Below are 26972 nucleotides of genomic sequence, written 5' to 3'. Positions count from 1 at the left end.
CCCTCAGCAGCAATGTGGCCAGCCTCTCTCCAGCTGGACCGTCTGGGAGACACACCTTCTCCTCCCGTCTCGGCCGGCTTGTGTAGTTTGTCATGCTCACTTGCTGATGTCGGGGATCAATGTGAATATAGAGAGCTGCCCTACCTCTCTAGCAGAGCAGTGATCTGTAGGTCAAGGTGCCACTTGGAGGAGTGGGAAGTGTACAGCAGGAATCCCAGGGTCCTGCGCAGATGCTGGTTTCTGTCCTAGCCTGCCTCTTTACTTAATGAAGTCTTTAATTCTATTAACAATTTCTTTGACTGGACCCTTTTACAATTTTTTAAATTACTGTTGAAATGCGTTAGTTACAAAGTAACCACCACATATTCAGAAACTGGAAGACATTTAAGTGTGTTATACTATTATTAAGTAAATTATGGAACTCGATTATGGAAATAAGAGTTTGCAAAGTTAATCATCTTATTTGATGAAAGTGTTTGCTATACGAAGAATCCAGTGTGATTTTGTGTGTTGCAATCAGTCCTGAATGCTAGAGGACCTGTGAAGATTGCAAAAGAGTTGTCCGATTTAATCTCAAGCACGGAATCACTTATGCCATCGCTTGTGGAAATCGGCAAAATATTGCTGGATGGTTATTCGGATGCTTTTGGACTTGCTTGCTGTCCGAAAGCGCACCCGTTTCCCATCCGGAACACACTGGGCTGGTATTTAATTAGAATTGTGTGTAGTTGCCTCCTGAGGCTGTCGTTCAGGATCTGGTGGGCGCTGTGTTATGATTGTGAAGACCTCGTGTGATGTCACACCTCGTCTGCATTCGTGCCTGCTTCCATTGTGGCATGAGGACACAAGGCTTAGTCAGGCACTCTGGAAGCCGAGCCCAGGGCCTGACCGTGGGGAAGAGGGAATGGAAAAGCGTCCATTCTGAGAAATTCTGAGATTTTTAAAAAAATGAAACGTGTTCTTTTTCTGATGTCTTTGATTGTCATTGAGGGTCACGAAAAAGTGGTACTCAGCCATTTCTTTCAGTTTGTCTGCCTAGTGGAATGGGTTTTGAGATTGTGTTAGAATTTGTGCTCTTATTTTTTTCGGTTTGGGGGCTCGCTGTTAAATTTTTGTCGGGGTGACGTTTTTTTTGCTTGAAAAATAGTGTTGCGGCAAGTTTGTGATTGTGTAGTGTCAAGTGACCGTTTTGTACAAGCTATGCCCACGCCACCATAAAACCCCAAAGTAGCTGATGAAACATTTTCGCTTTTCAGAAATGTCCGTTTTAAATCAGGCCAAGGGTTTATTAAAAGATAAAAATCACCTCTCTGGCATTTGCAAAGAATCAGCAGAACCTGTTAAGTATTCATAAGACCGTTGTAGATATGTAATCGCTGTATGCTCTTGGTAACGTCCGCTATCCAGGATTAGTTATCCAGGGAGTATGAAGTGTTTCTCTCAGTGTCAAAGATGACTCAAGACTGTGGATTCCACAGCTAACTTGCCAAAGAGCCATTCACACTCTTTGATGTGTGATTGAAAGACTGTATGCTGCCTAAGAAATAAGAAACATGGAATTTAAGTAGTGTTAGAAAATCTACTGGAACAAGACCCGTGACTGCAGACTGGTGTTTCTTGCTCTGTTATACTCTGAAAAAAACATCATACCTTCCTTTGTTAAGTCAAGATTTACCAAAGCTGGGCGCTTTAATTCAGGGTTAATTCTGAAACTTACCTATCTGATTTTGGCAAATTTAATTCTTACAAATGCCAATGACTGCGTGAAGATTGCAGAGGTGAAAAAAACAAAGTCTGTTGCTCATTTCAGTCTCTCTTCTCATGTTTGTCAGCAAGAATAGCAATTAATTTACCCTGGATAAAGGCATCAGGAGAATAAATTGGTGAACAATTACCCTTGAAATAGCAAGGTTTTTGGAGCACAGGTCCAGTATTCTGTTACCTGATATGGTGATATCCAGACATAAAGAAATTTGGGAGGTAAATGTAACATGCTGTGTATATAATGAAGCTATGTTGTCTAGTAAATTTCTGGCTCAGATTCCAGGACAAACGGAGTTATGGGGGATTTTGTCTGCTTGTGTTGGCATGGTAGTGGCTGATGTCTCCTGCTCTGTGTTTGATAATAGCAACACAAGGATGTGAAGCCAAGGCTGAGGCCGGTCAGGAGCGGAGGGGTCAGGGGGTCAGAGGCTGGTAAGGAGCAGAGGGGTCAGGGGGTCAGAGGGGCAGAGGCCGGTCAGGAGCGGAGGGGTCAGGGGGTCAGGGGGGCCGAGGCCGGTCCGGAGCGGAGGGGTCAGGGGGGCCGAGGCCGGTCAGGAGCGGAGGAGTCAGGGGGTCAGGGGGGCCGAGGTCGGTCAGGAGCAGAGAGGTCAGGGGGGCCGAGGCCGGTCAGGAGCGGAGGGGTCAGGGGGTCAGGGGGGCCGAGGCCGGTCAGGAGCGGAGGGGTCAGGGGGTCAGGGGGGCTGAGGCCGGTCAGGAGCGGAGGGATTGAGGGGCCGAGGCCAGTCAGGAGCGGAGGGGTCAGGGGGTCAGAGGGGCTGAGGCCGGTCAGGAGCGGAGGGATTGAGGGGCCGAGGCCAGTCAGGAGCAAAGAGGCCAGGGGGTCGAGGGGCTGAGGCCGGTCAGGAGCAGAGGGGTCAGGGGGTCAGAGGAGCTGAGGTGCCTCTCTCCACTCACACTAGATCCCTGTGAGGTTGAACACAGGTTGGGAAAAAAGTGTTGTAAATATTCTTTTTGTTGTGCTGTTCACTTGTCGACAAGGGCAATCCATTTGCCACTGATTTTGAACAGTATTTTTCTTTAAAAAGACAAAGCTTACCATTTATTTAAATATTTCAATTCGCTGTTCTTTTGATTTTCCTGCCATCATTTCAGTAAGAAAATGGAACATGTGAGAAGCACTAGGAAAACTGTTCCAGAAGTCTTATTTCCTACAGCACCAAGTGACTTCCAAGCTATCGTGCACAGTGTTCCTGATTTAGTTGACCGACTTTGATTAACTTGAATGGGGTTCTGCTGATGATATTGGCCACAGCAGTCTCATTCATGAGTCATTTTGGATGCAGAGCTAAGTACAACAGCTTCCAAAACCAGCCAGCCTTTCTTTTCTGCAAGCAGTGTATCTGAACTGCAGAAAGGTCTGTTCTTCCTGACGGGTAACTGAAAGCCAGGTTTCTCTGGGATGAAGGGTTATGGTTCATCTTTAATTGTCTGATTTTAGACCTGTTCAGAAGGACAAGAATTGTGAACATGGAAGTTTACTGTCCCTCACAATAGACCGCTTTGCAGACTGCTCGACAGTCGGAGGCCCTCAAGATTTATGCCAAGTTTTTTTTTTTAATGTCCTTAAAATAGCCTTTTGCTGAGTGAATTTACAAAGCCTGTCTGGCTGGACAGGAAATGGCAGTGCCCACCATCTCAGAAGTAAAATGTTTTTGTTTTTCTTTTTGGCTCAGTTGAGCTGTTGCAGCTGATGTTTAGCAGATGCTCAAAACTTTTTTTTTTCCTGGAGCTGGGAAAGCCCCACACAGTCTTGCCTCCCTCTGGAGCTGCAGGATCTGACCCCAGACAGTAATGATATCATGTTATTTACCCACAGCGACTCTCAGAGACGCAGAGTCACACAGTGGACGGAGCTGTGGCATGGATTGCTGCTGTTAACTTGAGTTCAGAGGAGCTCGGTTTTACATGTCATTACAAAGACAAAGCAGTGTGGTTCATACATATATTCTGGCAACTAACTGTGTCAGTGGCAGGAGGTGACTCAAACTTAGTATATAGGATTAGTATAAAGCCTCCAAAAGGGTGTTGAATGAGTTATGTTCCCTAATTATTATTCATAAAAATATCATACGTGTTAATTGCCTTCCACAACAAAACAATGGTCGAGTTGCCGGGTTTTAACAAACATAACTACATTTTGCTACAGTTTTTTAAGCAGCACGCTGATGGTTATGGTTTTCCCTGCTCAAATCCCAGTAAGTGTTAAAATCCAGGGCACAGGGGTCCCTCATCCAGTATGGGGGCTTGCTGGGGGTGCTGGTGTTCGTCGCTGGCTTGAAATAAAAGAGCTTTAAATGGTAAAAGACTGTCGCTATTCACCCCCTCCCCCAAATGGAGTGCTTGATAAATCTTCTGTTTGAAGTACATATCTCTAAAAATACATCCACACTGTCTGCTCTGTCCTCTGTCCTGTGTTCCTAATGATCCCCAGTGTGTCTGTCTTTCACTGTTATTCTGTTGTTACCATGCTGTGCACGTTGCTCTTCTGGTACCTTTTCTCCAGCGGATCTTGGGGCTCTCCTCGGCTGCGCTCATTCCTTTTTTTTCTGGTCCCTTGTGTTTGTTTGCTTTTATTCCATTAAACTGAAACATTTTTATTTATGAATAGTAGCAACAATAGCACAACTTGTTTTGGTAATACATGGTAACCCATGAGTCACAGGGCAAGGCACGGTTGTAGTTGTTTTGGATTTCTGAGAACAGTTTTTTTTGTGTTGTATAACAACTAATCTTGTTTAAATTGAACACAGAGCACACGCAGGGCTGTCTAAATGTTTAAACAAAGATCCGGATCCACAGTTGCCTAAAGGAAACAGAGGAGAAAATGTTTTGATTTCTCTCTGGCTTGACCAATAGCATGCACTGTAGAGAGAGGCCAGTCCTGAGAAACGCACAGCCCAGGCGGTGGAGCAGGAAGACCGCTCTTCTTCACCAAGGTGAGGCTAGGAGCTCAGTCTGTGTAGAGCAAGAGGTGTTACTTTGATTCGCCCGTGGCCTAATGCAGATGCTCTACATTAGTAATTGGGTACAAACACTGGTTACCTGGCAAGAGAGATGTGCCCTGGAGATATTTGGATTCGTTTTTATTCCCCGGTAGGTGCCTCCAGATCAGGAACGCTGACTTGGAAAAAAAAAGCCGAGTGTGTCTCAACATTCCCTCTGAGAGACAGATGGCAGAGTCTTCTTTCCAGCTGCTGTGTCAGATGAACATGGCTGGGTAGTTTGTTCCACACCCCCAAAACCCTGAGGTTAAGGCTTTCTTTAAGGTGTGAGAGAAGAGCTTTCAGGTGTGGCTTCATTACTGAGTCGTCTTGAACATGTGTGTCCTGAACGACTAACGGTTTTCTTGCTGATGGTTTAAAAGGGTTTGGTATAAAATAACCTCAGGAAGAGGTGTGTTAAATTAACATGCACAGGACTGGCACAGAAGAAAAGGGACTTTTTAAGGTTCTCGTGGACAGGGTTGGGGTAGCACCTGTTGCCAAAAAAAAAAATGCAGGTGCACTTTGTTTTAAGAGCGAAGGCTGTACTAGGATGGATAAGTGCTCTGCAGCTCCTGTGTCGGGGCTGGGGGACGTGTGGGGGAATGCTGTAAATGAGTCCAGTGTGTGGGGCGCATTGGTGAGCAGAGGGGCTGGTTCTTCCCTAGCTGGTAATTGAGTCCATGCCTGTAATGCACTGACGAAGTCAGCCAACACGTGCAAGTGATTTGCTGCAATGCCTGTTTTGGAGGCACTTGAAAGAAGCAGCAATGCTTGCCTTTCCTTCTGCTTCCTCACTTTAATTCATTTCTTTTTTTTTCCTATTGATTGAAAGTTATCACAGTTTTCCATGAGTCAAAGGAGGAGCTTTTTAACGTGAGACTCCTCTGTCCTTCTGCTGCACACTGTTCTGGGCTTGTGGTCTGTTCACAGGAAGACTTACTGCCACGTTTGCTGCAGTGCTAGCTTTCATCTTTAATGCCTTCATCACATGATGGAAACCTCAGTCTTTTCACTTGTAGATTTTTAAATCCACAACATAAAAAATAAATTATAATAATTATAATAATAATTGCTTACACTTATATAGCGCTTTTCTGGACACTCCACTCAAAGTGCTTTACAGGTAATGGGGACTCCCCTCCACCACCACCAGTGTGTAGCTCCACCTGGCTAATAAAATCATGCTCTCTCTTCTGCTAAAATTTGGTCAAAAGCGCACATGGTCATTCTTTCCTTTTTTTAATAGAACAGGAACCTTTCTGGGCTGTTGTCTGAGGTGCAGTTAAACAACTCCCCTCATGTAATAATAGGTTATAGATTCCATATACTTGTCAGACCGATCTTTTCATTTTGTGTACAACATGAATGTTTCCTTCAGCATTCAGTCCACTGACAGCAAGCATCTTTTCCACAGTTCATGCAAGGTTTGCGGATTAGAAACGTATTTTGTGGCCCAAAAACACATTCACAGGATTAAAAGCATAAAAAGCATGAACGCTGCGTTCCATGTGGTAGTACGCCCCTGACCCCCTGACCTTTGTTGGCATGGCAATCGAAGACCGGTAGCATAGTAACAAAAGATGATGAAAGCTGACAGTGTATGGAGGGATTGGAAAGATAAATGTTCAAGGCCTGACACTCCAAGTGCCTGCACTTTCTGTAGCTACTGTCTCTGAGGCAAGAAGCTGCTGCCTGAGTTTCCTTGTCTTCAGTCTAGATATTACCCTGCTTCTCTGGTGCTAAACTTTAACTTGAATGTACCGCAGAGAACGTGGGGGAGCTTTTGAAGTATGCTGCCATACTGGTCGTAAGTTTTTCTGCTGGCTTCTGAAGTAACATTTTGCCAGATTACCCATGTGTTTTAAGCGGTGTTAGTCATGTTGTATCATACCATCTTTTGGAATATTTAATACACATTAAGAATTTGGAAACCCGTGTCAGCAAAACAGTTTAATCCATTAAAAAAGTTTAATCCATCCCCACACACAGAATCTTTAAATCAAATATCGCTACATACAAAATATATGCTTTAAGCAGTAGCGTACCCAATGTTAGTGCAGTTATGCAGCCCAGGACTAGAAGAAGTCAGAGCCTGTGAAACCTGTCCTAAGGCTCTTCAGGACAAACGGTGAACCAGAGGACCCAAGTGGTATCTGTGGGGAAGTGCATTTAAAACTGAGAAAAAGGAGGCAGTTCTTTACCCAAATACCTGTTGGGATCTGGAACACACTGCCCAGCCATGTTGTTGAAGCTGATACCCTGGCATCTTTCCAGAATCAAAAAGGGGAACTTCAGTCACAGTTTTTCAGACCGGCTGTTAAAATGCGAGCTTTTACAAATTTCTAATTAAGTGTAAAGCCGTGAACTTCACGGAAGAACTGTTTCAGTCATGATGTTGTCACAGGCAAACAAGAAACTGCTGGTCTTGCCATGAGTTACACAACTTGTGACGTGAAAGTGGCCCTTCCTGCTCACTAGTCCCTATAAGCAATTCAGAAACACGCTCTCCTAACAACGTTTATTATTATTTCTGTATTTTAGATGGTTGGCAGGTTGTATTTTGCGATACTTAAAAGTATCTAAAAAACATGTCATGTTGAATGTGTTGTTTTATAGTTTCATACTATAGTAGCAACATTCACTTGGCCTAAAGAAAGTTCAGAATGTAATAGGGCTGCTTTCACATCGCCAGACGATTTGTTGTCTCATTCGGAATTGCGGACAGTGATGGCAATATGACGCTACATTGAAACTTCGTCTCTTTTGTGGCGTTAATTGGAGGTTGTACACATTACTGTAGTTTCATCATAACACTGAAATGTAAAAATACTGTTGCAGTTCCCCAGTAATGAGACCCTCAGATCACACGGCTATTAAGTAACTAGGTGGGCTCGTTGCTCGAGTAGGTGGGCCTCTTCTTTCATGATGTTCTCGCGATAAACGTGGAGGTAACAGCTTCCATCAGGGAGTCTGTGTTTGAGAACTGTGTGTTTAGATAGAGGTTCTGTTGTTAGAGCCATTATCCACTCATTCACATCAGTCTGTCTGCTGTGAGCAGGTGCGTCTGTCTGTGAGGGGTTAAGGGCTGTTTGGGCTAATTCGGCACTCGAAGTGTTGAAACAGCTGTTTGGGCTTCTACTTGCAGGCCTGTACTGGGGCGCACAGTTCACACAGATGAATGAATCGGGTTAATCGGAGGGCTGAGCTGCCATCAGTAGCCTAGATCGCTTTGTTTCGCTTTCAGGACAGATGCATGAGTGACTTACTCATCACCAGTCCATCTGTACACAAACAATCAGCACCAAATGAGCATTCTCCTCCACCTGTCTATAGACACTGCTGGGAGTCAGAACTGCACACACTGTAAGGTAGAGATGCTACAGTGATTTTAGAGCTGATGACCTGTAATACTTAAATAGCAGATTGGTGTTTTCCAGAACTATAGGCTATTTCTAGAGTATCCTTTTTCTTAATAATGAATAAATCTGATTGGTGTCTTTGTCCTTAATATAACTTTTTTAAATTTGGACTTTGATCTAAACAGGCATAAACATTTGTCTTCATTCTGTTTTTCCACGCTACCACAGTAAATCAAGGATCAGGCTGTTTTTCTTTCAGCTGACTTTCTTTATAAACCCTTGATGTGTGACTTTGGTCAGGTTGCTGTGTCTGTGGGGGAAAAACTGCACAGTTACTTCTGTGAGTGCCGTGTTCCCTGTCCTGCGAACTTTTCCTTCTGTCAGTCCTGTGTTCCCCTCTGCCCCAGTCCTGAGCCTGTTGGGAGTGTCAGAGCAGAGGGGCTTGCTGACAGACCGCGTGTGCAAGCCTAGCTGACTTACTACAGCAGCTCTCTTACTCGGCTCTGCACAGGCTTTGCACAGACCTGCCAAGCAACTAGAAGTGGCTTGAAGTCTCAGCATCTAAATTTAGAAGCATAATAGTACCGTAGTGGAGTGATCATTGAGTGAGGCACTGGGATCAGGAAGGCATGCATCAAAAGCCCTTGATCGGAGGAATCCCTGGAGGCCTGTCAGGGCTGTACAGACTCATGCAGTGCAGCTGTGAGGACAGGCTGTCTGCCACATGGCTGGAGCTTCATTGTGCCTTTTTTTCGTTATGCTGCTCTGACAGACACTGACAGTATGTGTCAGCACAAGCCGCCTCACCCAGGGAAACCATTTAAACTTCACAAGGGCATTTGTTCCCTGAGAGTGAATTCCCACCGGTTAACTGATTTGGGCCCAGTTAGAGCCAGAGCACTGCTAATGTGTTACGTTGATGCCGCTGCTTAATATACAGTAAAATTTCTAGAATGACACATTTTTCTGTGTATACAACCCCTTTACCCCAGGCCAGGCAAGATCAGTTTTCAAGTTCAAGGTTTAAAGAGACCTTTAAAAACGCCTCTTTTTGTTCCATGTGAATTTTAAAGATAAGGCCTCATATGATCTGGATATTTAGAAGAAGAATACTGCCCAGCCAGAGACAGAGACTTAATCTTGAGGACCCATGCTCATGTGATTGCCGTGCTCCTGTTGAGAGCTACTTCAGCTTCACTGAGGGCATCGTACAGCTCGCAGTTTGAGAACTTGGCTTAACATCATCTAGTCATCAGTCCTGTGAAGGTATGAGTGTGGAGGAAGTAAGCGGAGTTGCTTGGTAACAGACCGTTCCAGGTTAATGGAGTTGTGTATCAAAAGATACAGATCACTGGTGATTCCAAATTAAAGGAGAAAAAAAAAGAAAAATTGTGTTTTGAGGCATAATGTGAAAGTACCTGAGCTGTCTCTTTGGTAATTTACAGTAATTCAGAAGTCTGTGCCATGCCACGGCTAACTTCGTCAGACAGTTGCTGTAGAAGTACTTGTTTCTTGTAGCCAGAGTCCAGAAATGAGAAGAGGTCATTCTGTCTGTTTGACTCATTGATTGCTATAGTGGTAGCTTATTGATCTTCGATTGTCATCCAGCTCTTTCAGGAATAGATGTGAGCAAGTCACTGAAATCCGTGGTAGAATTGGGAGGCTTTTCTTCTGTAAGATAGTACAACCCAATCTGAAGAGTTGCATGGCCTAAGCTATTTTTTAGTGGTTAGTTATGTCGAATGTCACCTTGATCTGCTGTATCATCAAACACGGGGGAATGAGATCAGACTGTTGTGAGCCTTGGATCCTCCTGAGCTCGACGGCAACTGTAGATGTGTGACCATTTCATTGCTTTTGCAGATCCATCAGCAGGAACAGAATTACTGGAACAAACAGCTCAATCTTGGAAGTAGTTGTGCAGAGTTTGCTGTTAGGGGAACAGGTCAGATAGATCCACGGGATGTTTGTGATTAATTTCTGCTTCCACTGTGAAAAGCATGGAGCTGGTTAAACTCCACTTCTTCACCCACAATAACCTGCTGTAGTTTCAAAGGATGCTTCTGTCTTGTTCTGCAGTGCTGTCTTACAAAGGAATCCATAATTACAGTAATTTTGTTTTGGAGAAGGCCTTGATAAGCATCATGTGCAGTCATCCAGTAAATATATACCTGTTTTTCATCCTACAAACATTCATTGTAACAAATGAAACCTCTTCAGGCAGCAAACTTGCTGTAAGCTGAGAAGCACACGATGAGCCCCTGTTGTAGGAAGACATGCCCGGATTTGTAAAACTTTATCACACTGTTTAGACTTGTTTATGTTCTGCTTGTTGTGTTGTGGTGTGCACACATTCTTTTGTTCAGTTTATCATGCATTATCTCTGCAATCAATATGCATCATAGGACCCAAATGTGTGGAAGATTCCCAGGGTGGCGCAGAGAATGCAAAGAAAGCACAAAAAACAAAAACCACGGTCCAGAAAATGGAAGTAATTAAGTTATAAGTTAAATTGGATGAGAGTCAGTGATCAAAAGACATTTGTGTTGCTATGAATTTGGATGCTGTCCCTACAATCTTTTTGCAAAAGGAGAAGATAGAAATAATTGTAGAATCTCGTGTCGGTGCTGTGAAACCGCATTACAGTACCGCATTACCGCATAGAGATTTATTTTTTATTTCCGCATTTTATTGATTAAATTGAAGCTTGAAAGGTGAGATAACTATTCTTTCTTTTGTACAATTGTGAACAAAGTGAGCAGGGGATTGCCGACTAGTTTTTGAAGATATGATTGTTTAATATGATTTTTCTGCTTGTTTAGTTCATGGTATTTGTTGTTTAGGTTTGTTAATATGTTAATGAGTTAATATGTTTGAGGGTAAAACCATGTTTGATAGCTGGTATGCTGTTCTAATGACAGGATCATTTTGGGGGGTGCTCTCAGGTTGGGAGGGTTGTATATGAGTTGGAAAATGTAGCGTGTGATCCTTTGAGAATTATGTTTTCGATTTCTGAATTTTCAACTTGCAAACTGTTTTCAGTTTTCAGAAATTGAGGGATGACTGCGTAGAGAAATGTATTTCCGAACCTGAAGGAAAGTAATGTTTTGCTACAGCTGGCCAGGATGGTTCCACCCTGATACTGCATTGTTGTGTCCCATAACTGTTTTATTGTTAGGGAAAGGAAATAACGCAGAAGAGTGAATGTACCCTTCTGTTGCTGTAATGTAACTGAAACCCAGACCTGTAGTGGCCCAGCCTGGTGCTTGGCTTTGTCCTGGGTAGAGGCTATTTTCCATTAGGCCTTCTTGGGCTACTGTTACTGACAAATATCAAAGCCTCTGATGCCCCTGGGTGAAGTCTGCCCTTTTAGTGCTGCTGTATCGCTAGCTGTCTCTGTGGGCTGTGGAGCCTCTGTAGGACCCACAGAAAGAGTCCTGTGTTTCGCCACTCTCCAAGGGAGAGCTGACGGATTGCATTTCCGTGTTTATTCACACATGCGTGCAAGACAGCTTTCTGTTGAGGTAATGGTGTGAATATACAGGAGCTGTTTGCACAGATAGGGGTATGCGTGTCTAAGGATGGTGTGTCGTGGCAGTTTAAACTTTGTAATAGACAACTGCCCACAGAGCCCCACTCATTAAAAAGGGACTGGATGTTATTAGTCTGTTTGGTATGCGTGCATGCTTTAGAACAGTGCATTCTTCAGGGAGCTGTAGTGCCCATCAGGTGCTCCGTCACACTGAGGGAGTTAGCTTCACTCCTTAACATTTCAGATATTTGCCAGAGCTGTTCCTTTCAGAAGCTGCTCCAGTGTTTTATCTTGCTGCCATCTCGGGTGTCTTTTGACCAAGCTATTTCTATGCACTTTCCAGGATCCTGAATGTTAAGACACTTGTTCATCTGTCCTCTAAAGTAGCCCACTGTAAATTTATTTTCCTGCTTACCCCTGTAAGGCACCTGGTGCTATGATGTCCATGGTTTCAGTCCTTGGCTCCCTGAGCTTTAGATCTTCCTTTAGGTCATTTGACCTTCAGTTCTTAGCTACTGCAGTTGATGTAGCTCGTAGTACATCATAAAATCTTATAATCTTATAATTCTCTCTTGAGCACATACCAGTTTAATAGAAGCTTTGTACATCATGCACAAAATAAGTATTTTATTTCTTCCTGTGATTTTTATGTATTTTGTTGTTTTCACAGTGAACATTGAGAGGATAGAGCTGAAGACCCAGGCACACAGGAAGAGTGAGAAGCTGGCAGAGTACCTGTTTGAGGTAAGCAGTGTGGCACACAGGCTGATGGCAGAGGGCTCTTGTTGTCACAGCCTGCAGGCAACCCGCCTGGTGTTTTCACACTCTGAAAGAGTGGGACTTTCATATCATTCCAGTCTGTGGCTGCCCGTGTCTCTGTGTCCGTGCATGCAGTTGAAAGGAAGTGTTTCCCAGCAGTGAATTCCAGATGACAATTTCAATTTTAGTTTGAATAAATTGATAGTGCAGCATTTCATCCTAGAGAGAGCACATAGCAGTACTGACCGAGCTTGCAGTGTTCACTGTACATGAAGAAATGCAAAACTCTGTCTCCAAAAGTCTGTCTCCAAATCCAGACTCCAAAGACAAGTTCTAGTCTTTAATGCCTGCTGGAGGTTTTGAGAAGAGTTTATTACTTCCTGTTCTGTAGATGTATGAGGTCAGAGAGACATTTAACTTTTAAATAGAATTGGTCGTATTGCATGACCGGACCTCACATATGAAGAATTGGTGATGAAAGAACAGTTTTGGCGATACAAGGTAATCTAGAGAAAGGAGGAATGGAATGACGGTTGTCTGGATTATGGGCAACGTAAACTGTTTGGAAATAACATTCCACATACTCTCCTGAATGTTCGGCAAGAGTTACTATACCTGGAGAGGTCTGTGGGACTAGTGACAGTGTTACCATAATAGTAACCTTAAGGGTTTTGAAATATAGCAGTGATCAGCACATTATTACACCATCATCATAAAAGCGAACCATGAGTCTTCCTTAGGGGTATTCACGGCTTTTAGAAGGAGTTGCGTGTCTTCTTTGTCAATGCAAAAGATATTTGTTTTGACATCATTCTTATTAGTTAATCCTGCCACCGCTGTGTCCGAGGGACTAGGTGTGCCATGTGAATGCTCTTTGCCCCTGGTAAATGTGCCTTTTTTCCTTTTTTTCTGGTGTTACTGCATTTCTGCAATGTGTTTCCTTTGCCCTGCTACCTCAAATTCATTTTTTTCTTGACCCTGCCTGCACCTCTTTGGTGTGGTTCTCACACCCTTGGTCTGGTCTTTAAACCATACATAGATATATCATAACTGTAGAATGAAAGCTATTGAATTATATTTTTATTTTACTTTCTTAGAAAAATTAAGAATACATGAGAAATTACACGCTTTTTAAAGTTTACCTTATAATACTGCTGATGCTGTTCACATCAGATATGTTTTTCTTTCCATGTGAAATTCTGGGATGGCTGGAATGAATGAAAAAGAAGTAGATGTTAATCAGAAAGCCTGTTTCTCATTTGAGAAGTGGTTCATGATTGTGTTTGCGCTGAAGCGGACCCAGTGGTGTGTCTGTGCAGAGCTGACTGCGTGGCGTTGTGCTTTGTAAGAGGAGAGGTGGCTGGATGTTAGTGTTGCTGTCATTGTCGAGCTGCTGGTTTTTCATGCATGAAACCTAAAACCTTAGATGGCGAGTCCTGCAGCATTTCAGCACTGAGCGGTTGGAAGTTTGACCAGTCATGGTTTTTGTCAAAGGGCCAGAACCCATCATGTTTTCCCACTGGTTCTAGCTTTACAGTAGACAACAGCATGGTGTCAGCCACATGACCATCTGCTAATGATCAGATGCGCTTAAAAACAAGAGAAAACGTATTAAAATCAGTTTTAACTCTACTTGATTTTAAAATGATTGGTATTTTAGGGTGACTTCTTAAAGGTGAAGCAATTACACTTAAACGAGTAGCATGATTTACATAGTTAAAGACTTGTTTATCTAAATTAAGATCTTTTATTCCAAGATCGGTGGTAATTAGGGTCTGTGAAACCAACAGAAAGAGTCTTGAGTTTTCTGTACCCATAAGCATTTTTCAAACAACTGCTTCACAGCAACCGCTGGAAGAGAGGTGCAGTCAACATCATGAGCTCTCCTCCCCAATCAAATTTTAGTCACCCAAGTGGCTGGCCTTTTGCTCCTTTTAATTGCTTCTCTAGTACTTTTCCACTGCCTTCACACACAACATCTCAACATCTATGTAAGAACAATTACAACCTCTTGGTTTTTAAGTGGCTAATTGATTTGAGGATCTTTATCCACCCATTTCTTCAAAGAGCTTCTACAACACAGTTGGGTAGTTGACTCCCTCAATCCAGAGGACATGATCCAATTTTTTTATCAAACACCAAGGATAAAGACTTCTAAAACCCCATTAAAGCTGTCATATGCAAAATTTAGTATATGGAAAAGCAACTAATTTGTTATATGAATGAAAGGTGTTTGTGATTTAGTAGATGTTGGACAGCTGAGAAGTAAAGCTTTTGATTGTTTGATATTCCTTTTATTTATTTATTTTCTTAGGTTCTGTGGTCAGATTCCACTGTATCAACGGTCTTGAAAGCTGCTCCAGACCTGACTGAATTTCTCTCAAAGGTAAATTGGAAGTTTATTTGTTGTAGTGTTAGTAGCCCACAGACTTTTGTTGTGAAAATTAGGAAGAAGGGTTACAGAAAAGAGGACGTCAGTTCTTGCATGTTTGTTTGGTAGATTAAGGATGTGAGGAGCTCATTCTTGGGAGTCTTCTTCATCAGTACCTTTGACCTTTGACCTGTGCTGACATGTTCTCCAGGTTTCCCTCCTGGTTTCTCATTCTTGTTCACAGTAGGAGCAACACTAAGGATCTATGGGAAATAAATTGGTCCAATACTCCATTACATCATACAGTTTTTTTGGACACAAACTGGCATCCTGTCTATTGCATGAACAAATTTTCAGTAGACACCTACTGCAGGCATTTCCCAGAAGATGCTACAGAAATGGAAATGTCTTTCATGCATTGTTGAACATTAGAAAACCAGGAATTGTTGACTCAAAGACCTACTAATTCCAACCTTAATAATGAGAGACAGACAAAAAGACAATTGGAAATGAACTTGCTATCAGTAAAGGTCAGTGTGCTGCCTTATGAATGGAAGCTGCTACAAACTGCACTGCTGAGAGAATTTGGTGGTAAATATGATCATCTGTGGGTGCTTTTTTGACAAGTTTTTGCAGCATGTGGATTTTCCTTGGAGTCTGCCAGTTCGTTTTACAATCATGGCTTCTCTAATCTTTGGTTTGGCCGCCTACTCCCTAGCCTTAATGAGCCATAATAATTTCTAAGGAGGTCAAATAAAAAATAATAGTAATAAGAGACTCTAACAGAGACAGAGGCATCTTTTTCCACTGCATTCATTATTTTTTGCTCTGGAGTTTTGTTAATGATCTCACCTAATGTTTTTTGACACCTCAGAGCCTGAGCTGAATTCAGATTGTGTCAGTGGTTGGGAGAATCCTGTGGATCTGGGCTCAGAAACGGTCTGTGTGTGCTGAGAATTTCCAGCATGCTTTGTACCAGAGGCTAATTATGAGCCTGCAACTCTCATCAAAAGAATTACATTTAAAATTTAACAATCCAGCGAAGTCTTGGAGATGGCTGTGCCGGTGTTGTAAAGTGCAACTAGTCCAGATGGCCAAAGCATACAAAGGCAGCATACAAAGTCCATGAGGTTGTTTGCTGGGGCTTCCCCAGACTCTCAGGGCAGCGTTCAGGGGGGAACAACACGGGACACTCACTCTGCTGACCAGGCTAGAACCTGCGGCCACAAGCCCTTCGCTGGATAACTGAAAGACCAAAGACCAACGGTGGTGTGTGTATGCCTGTTAAATAATCACAGAGAGCTCAGTATATTTCAGATGTGCTCCACAGAAATGTCCACTTTGTGACATTCTTGTTTTTCCTAGCAAGTACCAATACTATAATAATGCAAAGTATGCAAACTGTGCCCCGGCCTAACTAGCCCACTGTGTTGTTAGAGGAGTAATTATCCAAGAATCCCATCGGGTCATTTCTAAAAGGATCCCGCAGTCTGCTTTGACGTATTCCAGACTCAAGCAAAGTTTATCCCAGGTCCTTGTATGGTAGATTGTGCAGGAATCCCCCGAGCTGATTTTGTCAGTACCTCTCAGGATTCTCAGGGACTGCATCTGTTCCTCATGCAATCCTCTCCACTGTGGTGTAGCTGGGTCTCCTCTGTGCGTTCTCGGTTAAAATAAGTGCAGACCTTTACAGAGTGAAATGTCGTGAGCTGATGTTTAATGCTTAAATATATACACTGTGTTTTACTCTGTTATTAATATTGTTCTTTAGACAGTTGCTTGTTACAATACAAGTGCATAGTTTTACCAAGCTTTTTCTAGCTGATAAAGGAGGCAGGGAAAGCAGAGCTTGCACAGACCAGCCAGGTTCATGAAGAAGAAAAAACGTTGTGCTTTAAGGAGCACGTTAGTAAATATCAATATTTTTAGTACCAGGATCCCCATCACTATGCTGGGGCATTAGGACCCACACAGACCGCAGGGTGAGCGCCCCCTACTGGTCCACTAGCACCACTTCCAGCAGCAGCCTTAGCTTTCACAGGTACTGACCAGGCTCTCGCCTGCTGAGCTTCAGTAGGTGGCCAGTTGTGAGTTGCAGGGTGATACAGCTGCTGGTGTATGTGCTCTTCATTTCAGTTCACTACCCTGTCCTGTGGCTGGTGGCTGTGTTCAGTATTAAGATTTTACCTCTCTTCTGTTGCTCATGTATTCACTGGCTCAGCAGTGTGTAAAACCGCCTCCTGCTCTGTGTTGGGTTTTGCAGCTCCCTCAGCTGTTTCCAGATGAAGATTTCGAGAAACTTATTCCACAGCTGCCCGGCCTGGACTCTGCCCCTGACCCAGATCCCAGGTAAGACCGAATGAAGCTCCCGCATTGCCCACTGGGTCACGTTCCTCTGAGTCAGCGCCCAGACCTGTTCTGACATGCACAGAGAAGAGCATGTAGAGGAAGATTAGTTGCACTTACAATGACTTTATTGTAGTTTTTAATTGGAAACACTGACCGATATGAACTTGCATCTAGTCTAGATCTGATATGGAACGAGCAGCAATGTAAACAATTTAGGCAAGCAGTTTGGAACGCTTTAATCTGAGCGGTGCTGTGAAAAATGAGATAACAAAAGTGTGGATGATGTCACCTGCTTATTACAACTAGAGTATCACGCGTCCATGTCATTTGAATTGTGGAACATGTGTTTAATTTGTTTAGTGTTGTATTTTCTCATGGGACAGCCGTCTGGTCACGGAAGATGGAACTGCAGGAAAGTGTCCCAGACAGGCAGGGATCCTGGGCACGTTCCTGCACTGGAGTGACACGCCCTCCAGCTTCTGGAGCGACACAGCTGACATTCTCTCTTCCTCTCCCCAGATGCCTGGTGTCTCTGCCCTCCCACGTGTTGAAAAACGACCAAGTCAAGCACTTCTTCAGCGCCGCCTCAGTCGCTCAGTGCCCTCAGAGCACAAGTAAGCCTGATTTTGCCCTCTTGATTGAGGTTCTCTAGAGCTGCCGCTTTCTTAAAGGGAAAGCCCCTGGCGTCGCAGTTCAATTCAGAACCACGCACAGTTGTTGGGTGGGCCTGGGGCTTCCACCTTCACGAACATGGGGGGATTGGTGGTGGGAGGGCACTCCCACTTTGCCCCTGGACTTTTTACTGAAGTGTGAGTGAGTCCTGTCACACAGGGTGACCCGGCGGTCGTGCAGAAGCTGCCCGAGCTGGGACCCCACTCATGTATGGGGGCATGTGGACCTTTGCTCAGCCATCCACCGCGCTGGTTGGCCCTGAGGAGTGACTGGAAGAAACAGGTGTCCTGCCCGTGTGGGCGTCCTCTTGGCAGCTGCCAGCGTTGTGGCTCAGCCAGGGAAGTGTGGGAAATGTACTGCAGGTCAGCGATAGTTAGCGAGATCCACGGCCCAGGTGCTGTGGTTCTTTTTACACTTCGGCTGGATACAGCGGGGTCGGAAGCCCAGCAGGTGATGTTACAGCCTGGAGGTGTGGAACTGGCCCCGGTGAGGCCGCGGTGACGTCAAGAGACATCGCGGTCATGCTTCATCTGTGTTCTCTGACCTGAACTAGCGACCTGATCAGGTGACTGTTGTTTTCCACGTCTAACCGAAGAGTTCAAGGGAACCACGAAACCTGCAAGGCAGTACTTAATCTGTGTGTGTAACAGCGGAAAGAAAATTAACCAAACACTGAGCACGTTTGATTTTTTCCTCCTCTGTTTGTATTAGAATCTATAGGGCCTCAAAGGTGTTGTTGTGCGAAGTTTGTGAAGAAGTGATCTGTGTGTGTTTCTTGTTTCAGATTTTGGCTATGTTTCCCAACACAAAGCCTCCAGCACTGCCGTAAGGTAAGACTCTCTGTGATCTCTGTGAAGTACACTGGGTTCTCCATGCCCTACTGTCAAGAACTGCCTGGTTGGGCAATGGCCCGACTAACATCAAGGACCCATCTCTAGATCTCTGCAAGCCCACTTCAGAACAGGCTGGACAACACAAAATTAGACAAACAAAAGTTAATGTATGGTCTCTGAACTTCTATTTATTTTATGAATGCCAGCTGAGATACAACAGTTCATGACCCACATCTGGTATTAAAACAAAAAGTGAAGCAAATTTTACACAAAACAAAAAAGCAAAGGATAGCTTGGAGGATTACTCCAAGAAGGAAGGCAACACAAACATCACTGGCAACCTCCGCTTTCATCTGATGTACAGCATTTGCGCTGGTCAGGAGGGCAGAGCAAGAGGAGGTCGTAATGGCACAGACTATTGGACATCATGGTCCAAATGCAGCTGTGGTACCATGAGACACACTCATCTGGGCTTCAGAAATCCTCTGTCTGCCTCAGAAATTCTAAAGCATACGAAATGTGTGCTTTGGGGTTTCCTAAGGATTAGACATAAAGCCAGTTTCATGTCCTGCAAATGTTGATGTTTAGATACAGAGCGATTGTACAGAAAACTAAATTCCCACACATCCTTCCAGAGTTTCTCTAGATTAAAGCCTGGCAGGATCAGGAATAACAAGTACAATGGCAGCAGCCCAGGATTTCAGCAGATCTGCTCCATTCTGAAATCCATCTTGTTTTAATTAGGGACTCCAAGTGTTGCAAGGAAATACGGCCTATAAATGTGCTTTCCAATTGAAATTACAGCCTTTCTGCATCCCATCAGCCCCTGCCATGTGACGAAGTGCCAGTCTGTGCCCCGCAGGTCTGGTGGTTCTCGGTCTGTGCTGCTGTCCGTCTCTTCACGTGTCTGACCACCCTGAGGTTTCTCCCTGCAGGCCGATCTGCGGTGTGGCCAGTGTCCAACCTGTCTTCAGCAGCAGCTGCACGAACCAGCCCTCCCCCCCCTCCTACGTCACACCTTTCCCTTCCCCGCCTGGTGGCGCTGTCCTGTCGTCCGCCGGCATGCTGGCAGAGAACCCGCCACCCTCTCCTGCCCTGGCACCTGCCTCTAACTCACCTCTGCCCAGCCTGCAGCCCCAGCCCAGCCCGGAACAGAGTGGCATCCTGGACTGGCTACGCAAGTTGCGCCTTCACAAGTACTACCCCGTCTTCAAACAGCTCACCATGGAGAAGGTACGCCAGCCACCTTTTAGGGCTTCACACTGCCTGCGGGGATGAGTCACTGAGCTAAAAGGGATGTGGTGTCAGAGGCTGTCACTGGAAAAGTATGAATCCCATTATGCCCTGGGCGCGAGGCCAGCACTCTGGGGAGAGTGCAGTGTGCGTCTCGTGTTAAAATAGTATCCGTGATTCAGAGCTCACAGGCAGCGCTGTTAAAGTGGAAAGTCTCACACTGACCAGTACGTTCTGCTTGCAGTCACCTCATTGCTCATCCCCTGCTGTACAAGTCCATTGTAAAGTTGTCCTAACGGGCCATCCTGACCTGAGACACACATTATGCTTATGTTCCCATAAATCTGATGGTGCTTTTACAAGAGAACCCATTCATAAAGAGTAGCTGTTTAGAGGGTAAACGAGAGAGGAAAGTGGAATTTGTGAGAGGCTCTTGGGAAATTAGTAATTCAGTACTCTACCTGCCTTCTTCTTCATCTCGTGTCTCTGAAATAGGCTCTCTTAGCATCACTGAACTCATCTTAATACCAGCCGATACACTCAACATGAAGCATCATTATGAAGAAGACATGGAAATTGCAAGGCTTCTTGATTTTTGGACCACTATTGCTGATACTGTAGTAGAGGATGTAAGGGATTTCATGGTGTGATGTGTGGTGGGGTAGATTTTTTAAGTGAATCTTCCCTTTGCATCCTGGCTGTGTGTTCAGAATGTGGCCCCCGTGGCTCAGTCCTGCTGAAGAAAAGAACTGAACTGACCTCTATAAACCTCCAGCGGGAATCTGAAAGAAAGATCCAAAAGCCCCGTGTGCAGTCCCTGTTCGGGCACTTCTGCATTGCTGTCAGGTCGCCCTGCAGAGCCTCTTCTCACCTGGGTACTGTTCTAGTGTGCCAGGAGTCACAGGTGTGTAAAGAGTCTGTCCCAGACCACTGCCCATTGTAAAAGCCTGAAGCTTGACCTGTCCCTGGTACGAGGGAATCCCTGAACCCATCTGGAGGCACTGAGCAGGACTGCTGGGCCACGACCCAGGTATATGTTTCATTTTAGAAGCTTTTAGGGAAAATGAGCTCATGAGCTGGGGTTTCAGAGATGTGTTGTAGGTTGAACGATGACGGAAATCAAGTACAGGGGCTCACTACTGAGTCTTATCTTTAAGGTTTAATGATTCTGACACCGGTAACGATGCTGTTGGCTGTGTGAGAACGCTGTGTGCTGTTTGAGGTCATCCTGCCGGGCCCAGGCTCCAGAGCCTCCAGCGACCAGGGAGTTACTGCACCTGTAATAGTGGTCTGGCCTCCTCAGATCCTTCAAGGGTCTTTGTTATGCACATCCCCCCAAGCTTGGCAGTGGGGTCATTTTTCATTTTTTTATGCTTGTAAGAAAAAAGGCCCTCCAGCTTGAAATGCAGTAGAGACTTAGCCAAACTGCTGTATATGGGGTTAGATCTGTAGAAGCTTAACATTTTGCCAAATTACTGGACGTAATTCATTACACTGTGCAAATGCAGGGTGTTGCCTGTGATTACAAATGCATATATAATAATAAATATATTAAAGATGTATTTAACAAACTTCTAATGAACTAAATAAAAATAATAAGTTTAGTTACCTCCAACTCAACATCTTTCTTTAATGGGCAAGTCAAAGCAAGTGTGCACAGTATATGGGGCCATGTACTGATTATGTACACAGTCTGTGCACTAGTTTGCAGTTTCAAAAGGAGACATTTATTCAAAGATGATAACACTGGGCTTCAGAGTCTTCCGGGCAGTAAAGGTCAAGGTACTCACTCCAAATGTAGCTCTGGTATCAGTGCTGTAACGGGACCTCTGTCAGCAAAGAACATCATGTTTATTAAACAGAGCAAAAGTGCAAAATTAGAAACTGCAAAAGAGCAAAAAACAGGAATTACAGTAAATAGATAATTTCATAATTGAGTGGACCTATGGCTGAAAACTCTGCTACACGCTCGCTCTCTTTACATGTTTGGGAAAGGTTTGGCAATACTTATTTGTTGTTATTGTTGTTGTTGTTGTTATTATTATAGCTTTCATATGTTACTTTTGTTTTATATCATTTTTGGGCTTTTGGAAAAAGAGCTCATCTGTCTTGATTTAATTCTGAAATTTAAAACCTGCTCTTAAATACTTGTAGAATGATTTTGGCAGCAAAAATAATACAAAAAAAACAATAACTGCACAAAAGTATTATCAAACCATTTAATGTTTGGCTAAATGTAACTTGTCATAGTAATTACAATGGTGAAATCCTTTTCCAAGCTGCTTCTATATAAAGTTCATTGTAGATAGTGGTACTGTAGCTTTTCCTGCCTGTCCATCAGAAAGTATATGCTCCTTAGGTCCAGTTACCCCTGTGGTTCTCTTTGTGGCATTTCTACCTCAGAAATATTAGCATTCATGTTATTAAAATGTCTTTCTCCACACCAGCTCGCTGATATAACCATTCAGATTTTAGATGTTAGAAATCTGATCTAGCAAATATTCAAGCCCTCCCTCCTCACTCCTCAGTGCACAAATTTCCTCCTGCTTTTTTATGGCAACGTTAGCACTATGGCATGAAAGCTTTCAACACAGAGCCGCAGTTTTTTCCACAGGATGTTGTTTTTTGGATATTAATCAATTTGAAAGATTTCTCAAATGTGGGAATGGACTCTGCAGAACTGTGGGATTCTTTACAAACTGCGGTTCTGAAGAATACTTCAGTGCAACTGATCCTGCAACAATTTTAATGAGCACAGGCCACCTTGTTTCATTGTTAACCTGTGATACCCAAGGGAATAAAATAGAGAAATCTGAAATTCTGTCCTTTGACCCGAGCTCTTTCTAATCTCTAATCGATTTGAACTTGATCATCACCCAGGTGCTATGATTGTCAGACTCAGGTAGCTCAGGTGTATTTCTGGCCCAGTTCTGCTCAATTTATAAGTGAAGGTCACTTGTGCTTTCAGTTCTAAAGTAGGTTACACTGCATGTAGAATGTGGACACAGCTTATATTTGAAACAAATCAGGATCTGCTCTGACCTTCCTCTTCTCCTCTGCTTGTTCTGTGCCACAGTTCTTGGCGCTCACAGAGGAGGACCTCAACAAGTACGACCTCACTCAGGGAGCCAAGAAGAAACTCAAGACCCAGCTGGAGCTTCAAAAGTGAGTATGCCAACAGAGTGCGGGCAGCAGCGTGGTCAAGAGGTGTCATAGTGCCGCGGGAGGTAAGAGGTTAAGCGGCTTAATCACATGGCAGAGCTCCACCGTCCTGCACAACAGACCTTTCTTCCCACAGTGTGCAATCCGAGCCCTGCGCTAAGCGATTACCAGCTCCAGCACTGTTCTGCCTTGGATCCTGTAATCTGAGATCATTCCTCATGAAACTGGCTTGTTTCATTCTTCCTAACTGCGCCATTTGATTTTGCGTGTGGGAGTGAGTCAGGCGGCCCGTGTCTGAGCCCTGTGCTCTGCAGAGCCTTTCTAAAGCTTCGCTGGTCACGCCAGGAGGCTTGAACTGCAAACATCTTAAAATAAAGGTCCTGTTAACGACTTCTTATCTTCCGGGTGCAGTTAATGTTTCCCTGGTGTTTATGAAGTAACAGTATAAAGCTTTAAAAGCATTTTTCTCGGTAGCTGATTTGTCCTGTCAGTCCCAGGGGTGATAAGTAAAGTGTCACTGCAAGTGGTATAACAGGATCCCCAAATGTTCCCACTTCCACATTTTGGACTGGTCAGAAAACGTTTGATATGGGATGTGCCCCGCACAAAATGTCTTTTCCGCATGATGATTCCCACCTTTACTTTCATCTGCAGTCTGCAGCACCAGTCCCTGATGGTGGGACAAACGGTTTCTGGTTGGAGACTGTCATTGTATATAGGGCAGCCGCTGGTCAGACCAACAGTGTTTTCTTTCCTGAGGCTCAGCTTTTGAAGCTCAGCTGAAAGGCATTAAAAAGTCATCATGTCCCAGTTGTTTTTTCCACAACTCAAGACAGAGACTGAAACCAGTTCCCCAGCTGCAGTCCCCCCCGAGATGTAGCCGGTAGTTGCTGGCACTTGGTGAACGTTTTAATGGCCTTCCTGTGACTCGTGACTCAGAGCCTTCCTCTGAGGGGGAATTCACAGTTTTATCCTGCCGCACTGCTTTCTCCCTCCTTCCTTTCATCAAAAGACATGCCTTCCCCCACCGACTCACAGCTCGAATGTGCACACAGATTGTCTGCCAAGGCACATTTCTGAAAGTCGTCTTGCTGTCGACAAGAAATTGGAAACGTGTGTCATTCGCGATGACCACCACATGACTAATGAGATCTGGCTAGCCCTATGATCCACTCTTCTGAAAATTCCTGTATGTTTCTAAGAAAATAAGCAGGTTAATTGCTTAAGGAACTCCTCAGGTTGGACCCAAAAACCAGAAGACACCAAGTCCACCGGAAAATGAATCTGAGCCTCAGGAAAAGTACCTTGCCACACATAGTAACTGATTTTCCTAATTGCCTAGTGCATTATACAGTGTCTTGGAATAATAAAATGAATATTTCTAATTGTGAGGTGGCTTAGGATTGTGAGGCTGTGATACAGCCTTGATTAGCAGGCCCATTATATTAATATCTGCTGGCATGTAATTTAGCTTCACGTATTAATTGAGGTATCAAATTGTTGATTTCTTTATTACACCTTGATCCACATTTTGCCACATGTGGAGATCAGTTTGCTGTAGCCCCTGCTTGTTCTGTATTTTAAATGTTTTTGTTTCCCTGTGGTGTCCCATCCAGGGGAGAGCAGTCCTGTGCTCTATTTCTCAGGAAGAGACTCTGGCTTTCCTCAACAGGAAAGCTGCTTTACAGTCATGGATGGATGGAATATTTTTGCAATTCAGCTCTTGTTGTTGATCCGCGGTGAACTTTGATGTACAGAACCCTCGTGCACTGCGCTATAGGAGGAACACAGATACCTGATATTTTCATAAGTAACATTTCATAAGCAAGCAAATTCAGGCTAATGCAGAAAAAATTTAGTAAAACAAGTCTTTTAACAGCACTGATAAAGAGCCTTCTCTCTTGTTAATGATTCCAGATTATTACACCAATCATTAGTATATGTGTATGAATAATGTGGATAACTAGACTCCAGAGAGATAACCTGCCTGTGCAGCTAAATGAGAGAAGTATCTCCAATATGATTAAACATTAACTGTTCTCTGAACATTAAGAATTCTCAGAAGTGAGATGGCAACCTCACACGCAACACACAGTTGGAGAAACACTGTCAGATCCTGACCAGCCTCAGATCAGGCTGATTATTTCATATAGTTATTAATTTCTGAATTCTTCAATATTGACGGGTAATTTGATAAAACCTGAACTGGCTGTCCATGTAGGGATTTTCTGCTGTGGGACTTGGTTGTGTGTGTGCGACTTTCTGATAATGGTTTTCAGTGTGCTTGTGACAAAGAAAAGGCTGTAAAGGTCTGGATGGTGTTACACTGGTTAGCAGGCCGCAGAGCGCCCCCTGTTGATCATATTAGTGAAAAGAGAAAACTGCTTTGGTGTGTTCAGATAATGCAAGTAATGGAGAAATTACTGGAAAAAATCCCCTTTTTGATTATTTTCCCAGTAATCTCTGCCAGGCTTCCGAAGACAAAACCGTGCTTCTTTTCTTTCTCTAGAGGAAAAGGATTCATTATATGTAAATTTTAAAAAATCTTGCAGGAATTAGAAACATATGTAATTTAAAGTTTTTGTCTTTTCCTTATTTTGCTTTCCGTAAATAAATGTGCTTGTTATGCCTGCCTTCCACATCTCAGATGTTCCTGTCATTGATTTCTGATTTGTGAGTTTGAAAAGTGTTAGTAATCGCACTTAAGAAAATTGCTGGTCTACAGTATGACTGCAGCGTCTACAGTGATCTACAGCAGGAGGAGCTAATGGCTGTTTTTCCTCCTCACCAGTCGAGAGAAGTTTGAAAAGAAGTATGTGGCATCCCAGTTTCCTGTGCCCACCAGCGGGGTGGCCAGAGTCACGCCCACCAGCCACATTGGGCCGGTGCCCCCAATTCATACCAGCAGCAGCACAGGTAACCATCAGGTCTTGCCCAGGTGTGAGAGTCAGGTTTTTCACATTGAACAGTATCAGGTTTGGGCCCACAGTCCAAGGGCATGCTGTCCAGCTTCAGTGGTATCTTTAAGTTGCCCCCCCCATATGCTTTTTAAATGCATGCTTGTGTCTGTGAATGTCCTGAATGAAATTCCTGCCTTGTGCCCTGGGCCTGACTGGGTTAGGCTAAGCGCAACCCGCTAAGAGTGTTACAAGCACACAAAATGTATGGTTCAGATAATATCAAGGTTTTTTTTAAATTGCTCAGTTTCATCAATGTGATCTGAATAGTCAGCGCTGCCTTAGTCGTATCTCAGCAGTGCCTCAGTGGGTTGAGGAAGTATGGAACAGGCTACCCAACCATGTTATTGAAGCCGATTCCCTGGCTTCTTTCAATAAATGTCTGGATGAGTCTCTTGGATCAATTAGTCAAGCTGACTGGATGGGCCAAATGGCCAGCTCTGAATTGTAACTACTCTTATGTAATAGGTTCAACAGTAAGAAATTTTGGTGTATCCAGTTCTTAAACCTACCGGGAGAATATTGTCGGTATAACACTGAAAATTGATATTAAGAAAAATCTGACTCAGTGTAAACATAAATACTAAAACAGGACTGGACCTGGTTCTGATCCCTGTGGGACACCTAATATAAATGTATGGTTTGGTAAAGAGCTTGTCGGTTTTTGAATACTGTTTTCTTCCATGTAATATAATTTAAACGCAGAGAGCAGAATCTGTGACATACAACCCTTTTCAATGATCCCAACAAACTAGTACACTTGATTAGCAAAGTTGTGCTAAGTCCTGTAATTCTAGTAGCACTAAGTTGGCATTCGTCTGTAAATCACTCACTGCCCTGACAATTTCTTGCCTTGAAACGAGGCTGAGAAGCTTTGTAAAGTTATAGATAAACGCTGTCATTGATTGTAACAGCTTCCTACAAAACCTTATACGAAAACGATAAGAGACAAACAGCCCTGTAAATAGAGGGCAAT

At 43.9% G+C, this 26972-nt stretch overlaps 1 protein-coding gene across 1 annotated transcript in view; it reads left to right on the top strand.

Moving 5' to 3' along the window:
* Nucleotides 1–26972, top strand: part of zcchc14 (zinc finger, CCHC domain containing 14) — a 53774-nt gene that overhangs the window by 16622 nt on the left and 10180 nt on the right. The window contains exons 3-10 of the mRNA XM_088938522.1: nucleotides 12331–12404; nucleotides 14734–14805; nucleotides 17054–17139; nucleotides 17659–17753; nucleotides 18596–18641; nucleotides 19580–19877; nucleotides 22954–23042; nucleotides 25831–25955. Coding sequence (XP_088794648.1) covers nucleotides 12331–12404; nucleotides 14734–14805; nucleotides 17054–17139; nucleotides 17659–17753; nucleotides 18596–18641; nucleotides 19580–19877; nucleotides 22954–23042; nucleotides 25831–25955 — 885 coding nt within the window. The remainder of the gene's footprint in view (nucleotides 1–12330; nucleotides 12405–14733; nucleotides 14806–17053; nucleotides 17140–17658; nucleotides 17754–18595; nucleotides 18642–19579; nucleotides 19878–22953; nucleotides 23043–25830; nucleotides 25956–26972) is intronic.

Source organism: Atractosteus spatula, chromosome 21, assembly GCF_055471065.1.
Source record: "Atractosteus spatula isolate fAtrSpa1 chromosome 21, fAtrSpa1.hap1, whole genome shotgun sequence".
Taxonomy (NCBI): domain Eukaryota; kingdom Metazoa; phylum Chordata; class Actinopteri; order Semionotiformes; family Lepisosteidae; genus Atractosteus; species Atractosteus spatula.
The sequence above is the reverse complement of the archived record's forward strand: the minus strand, read 5'-3'. Positions and strand labels throughout refer to the sequence as shown.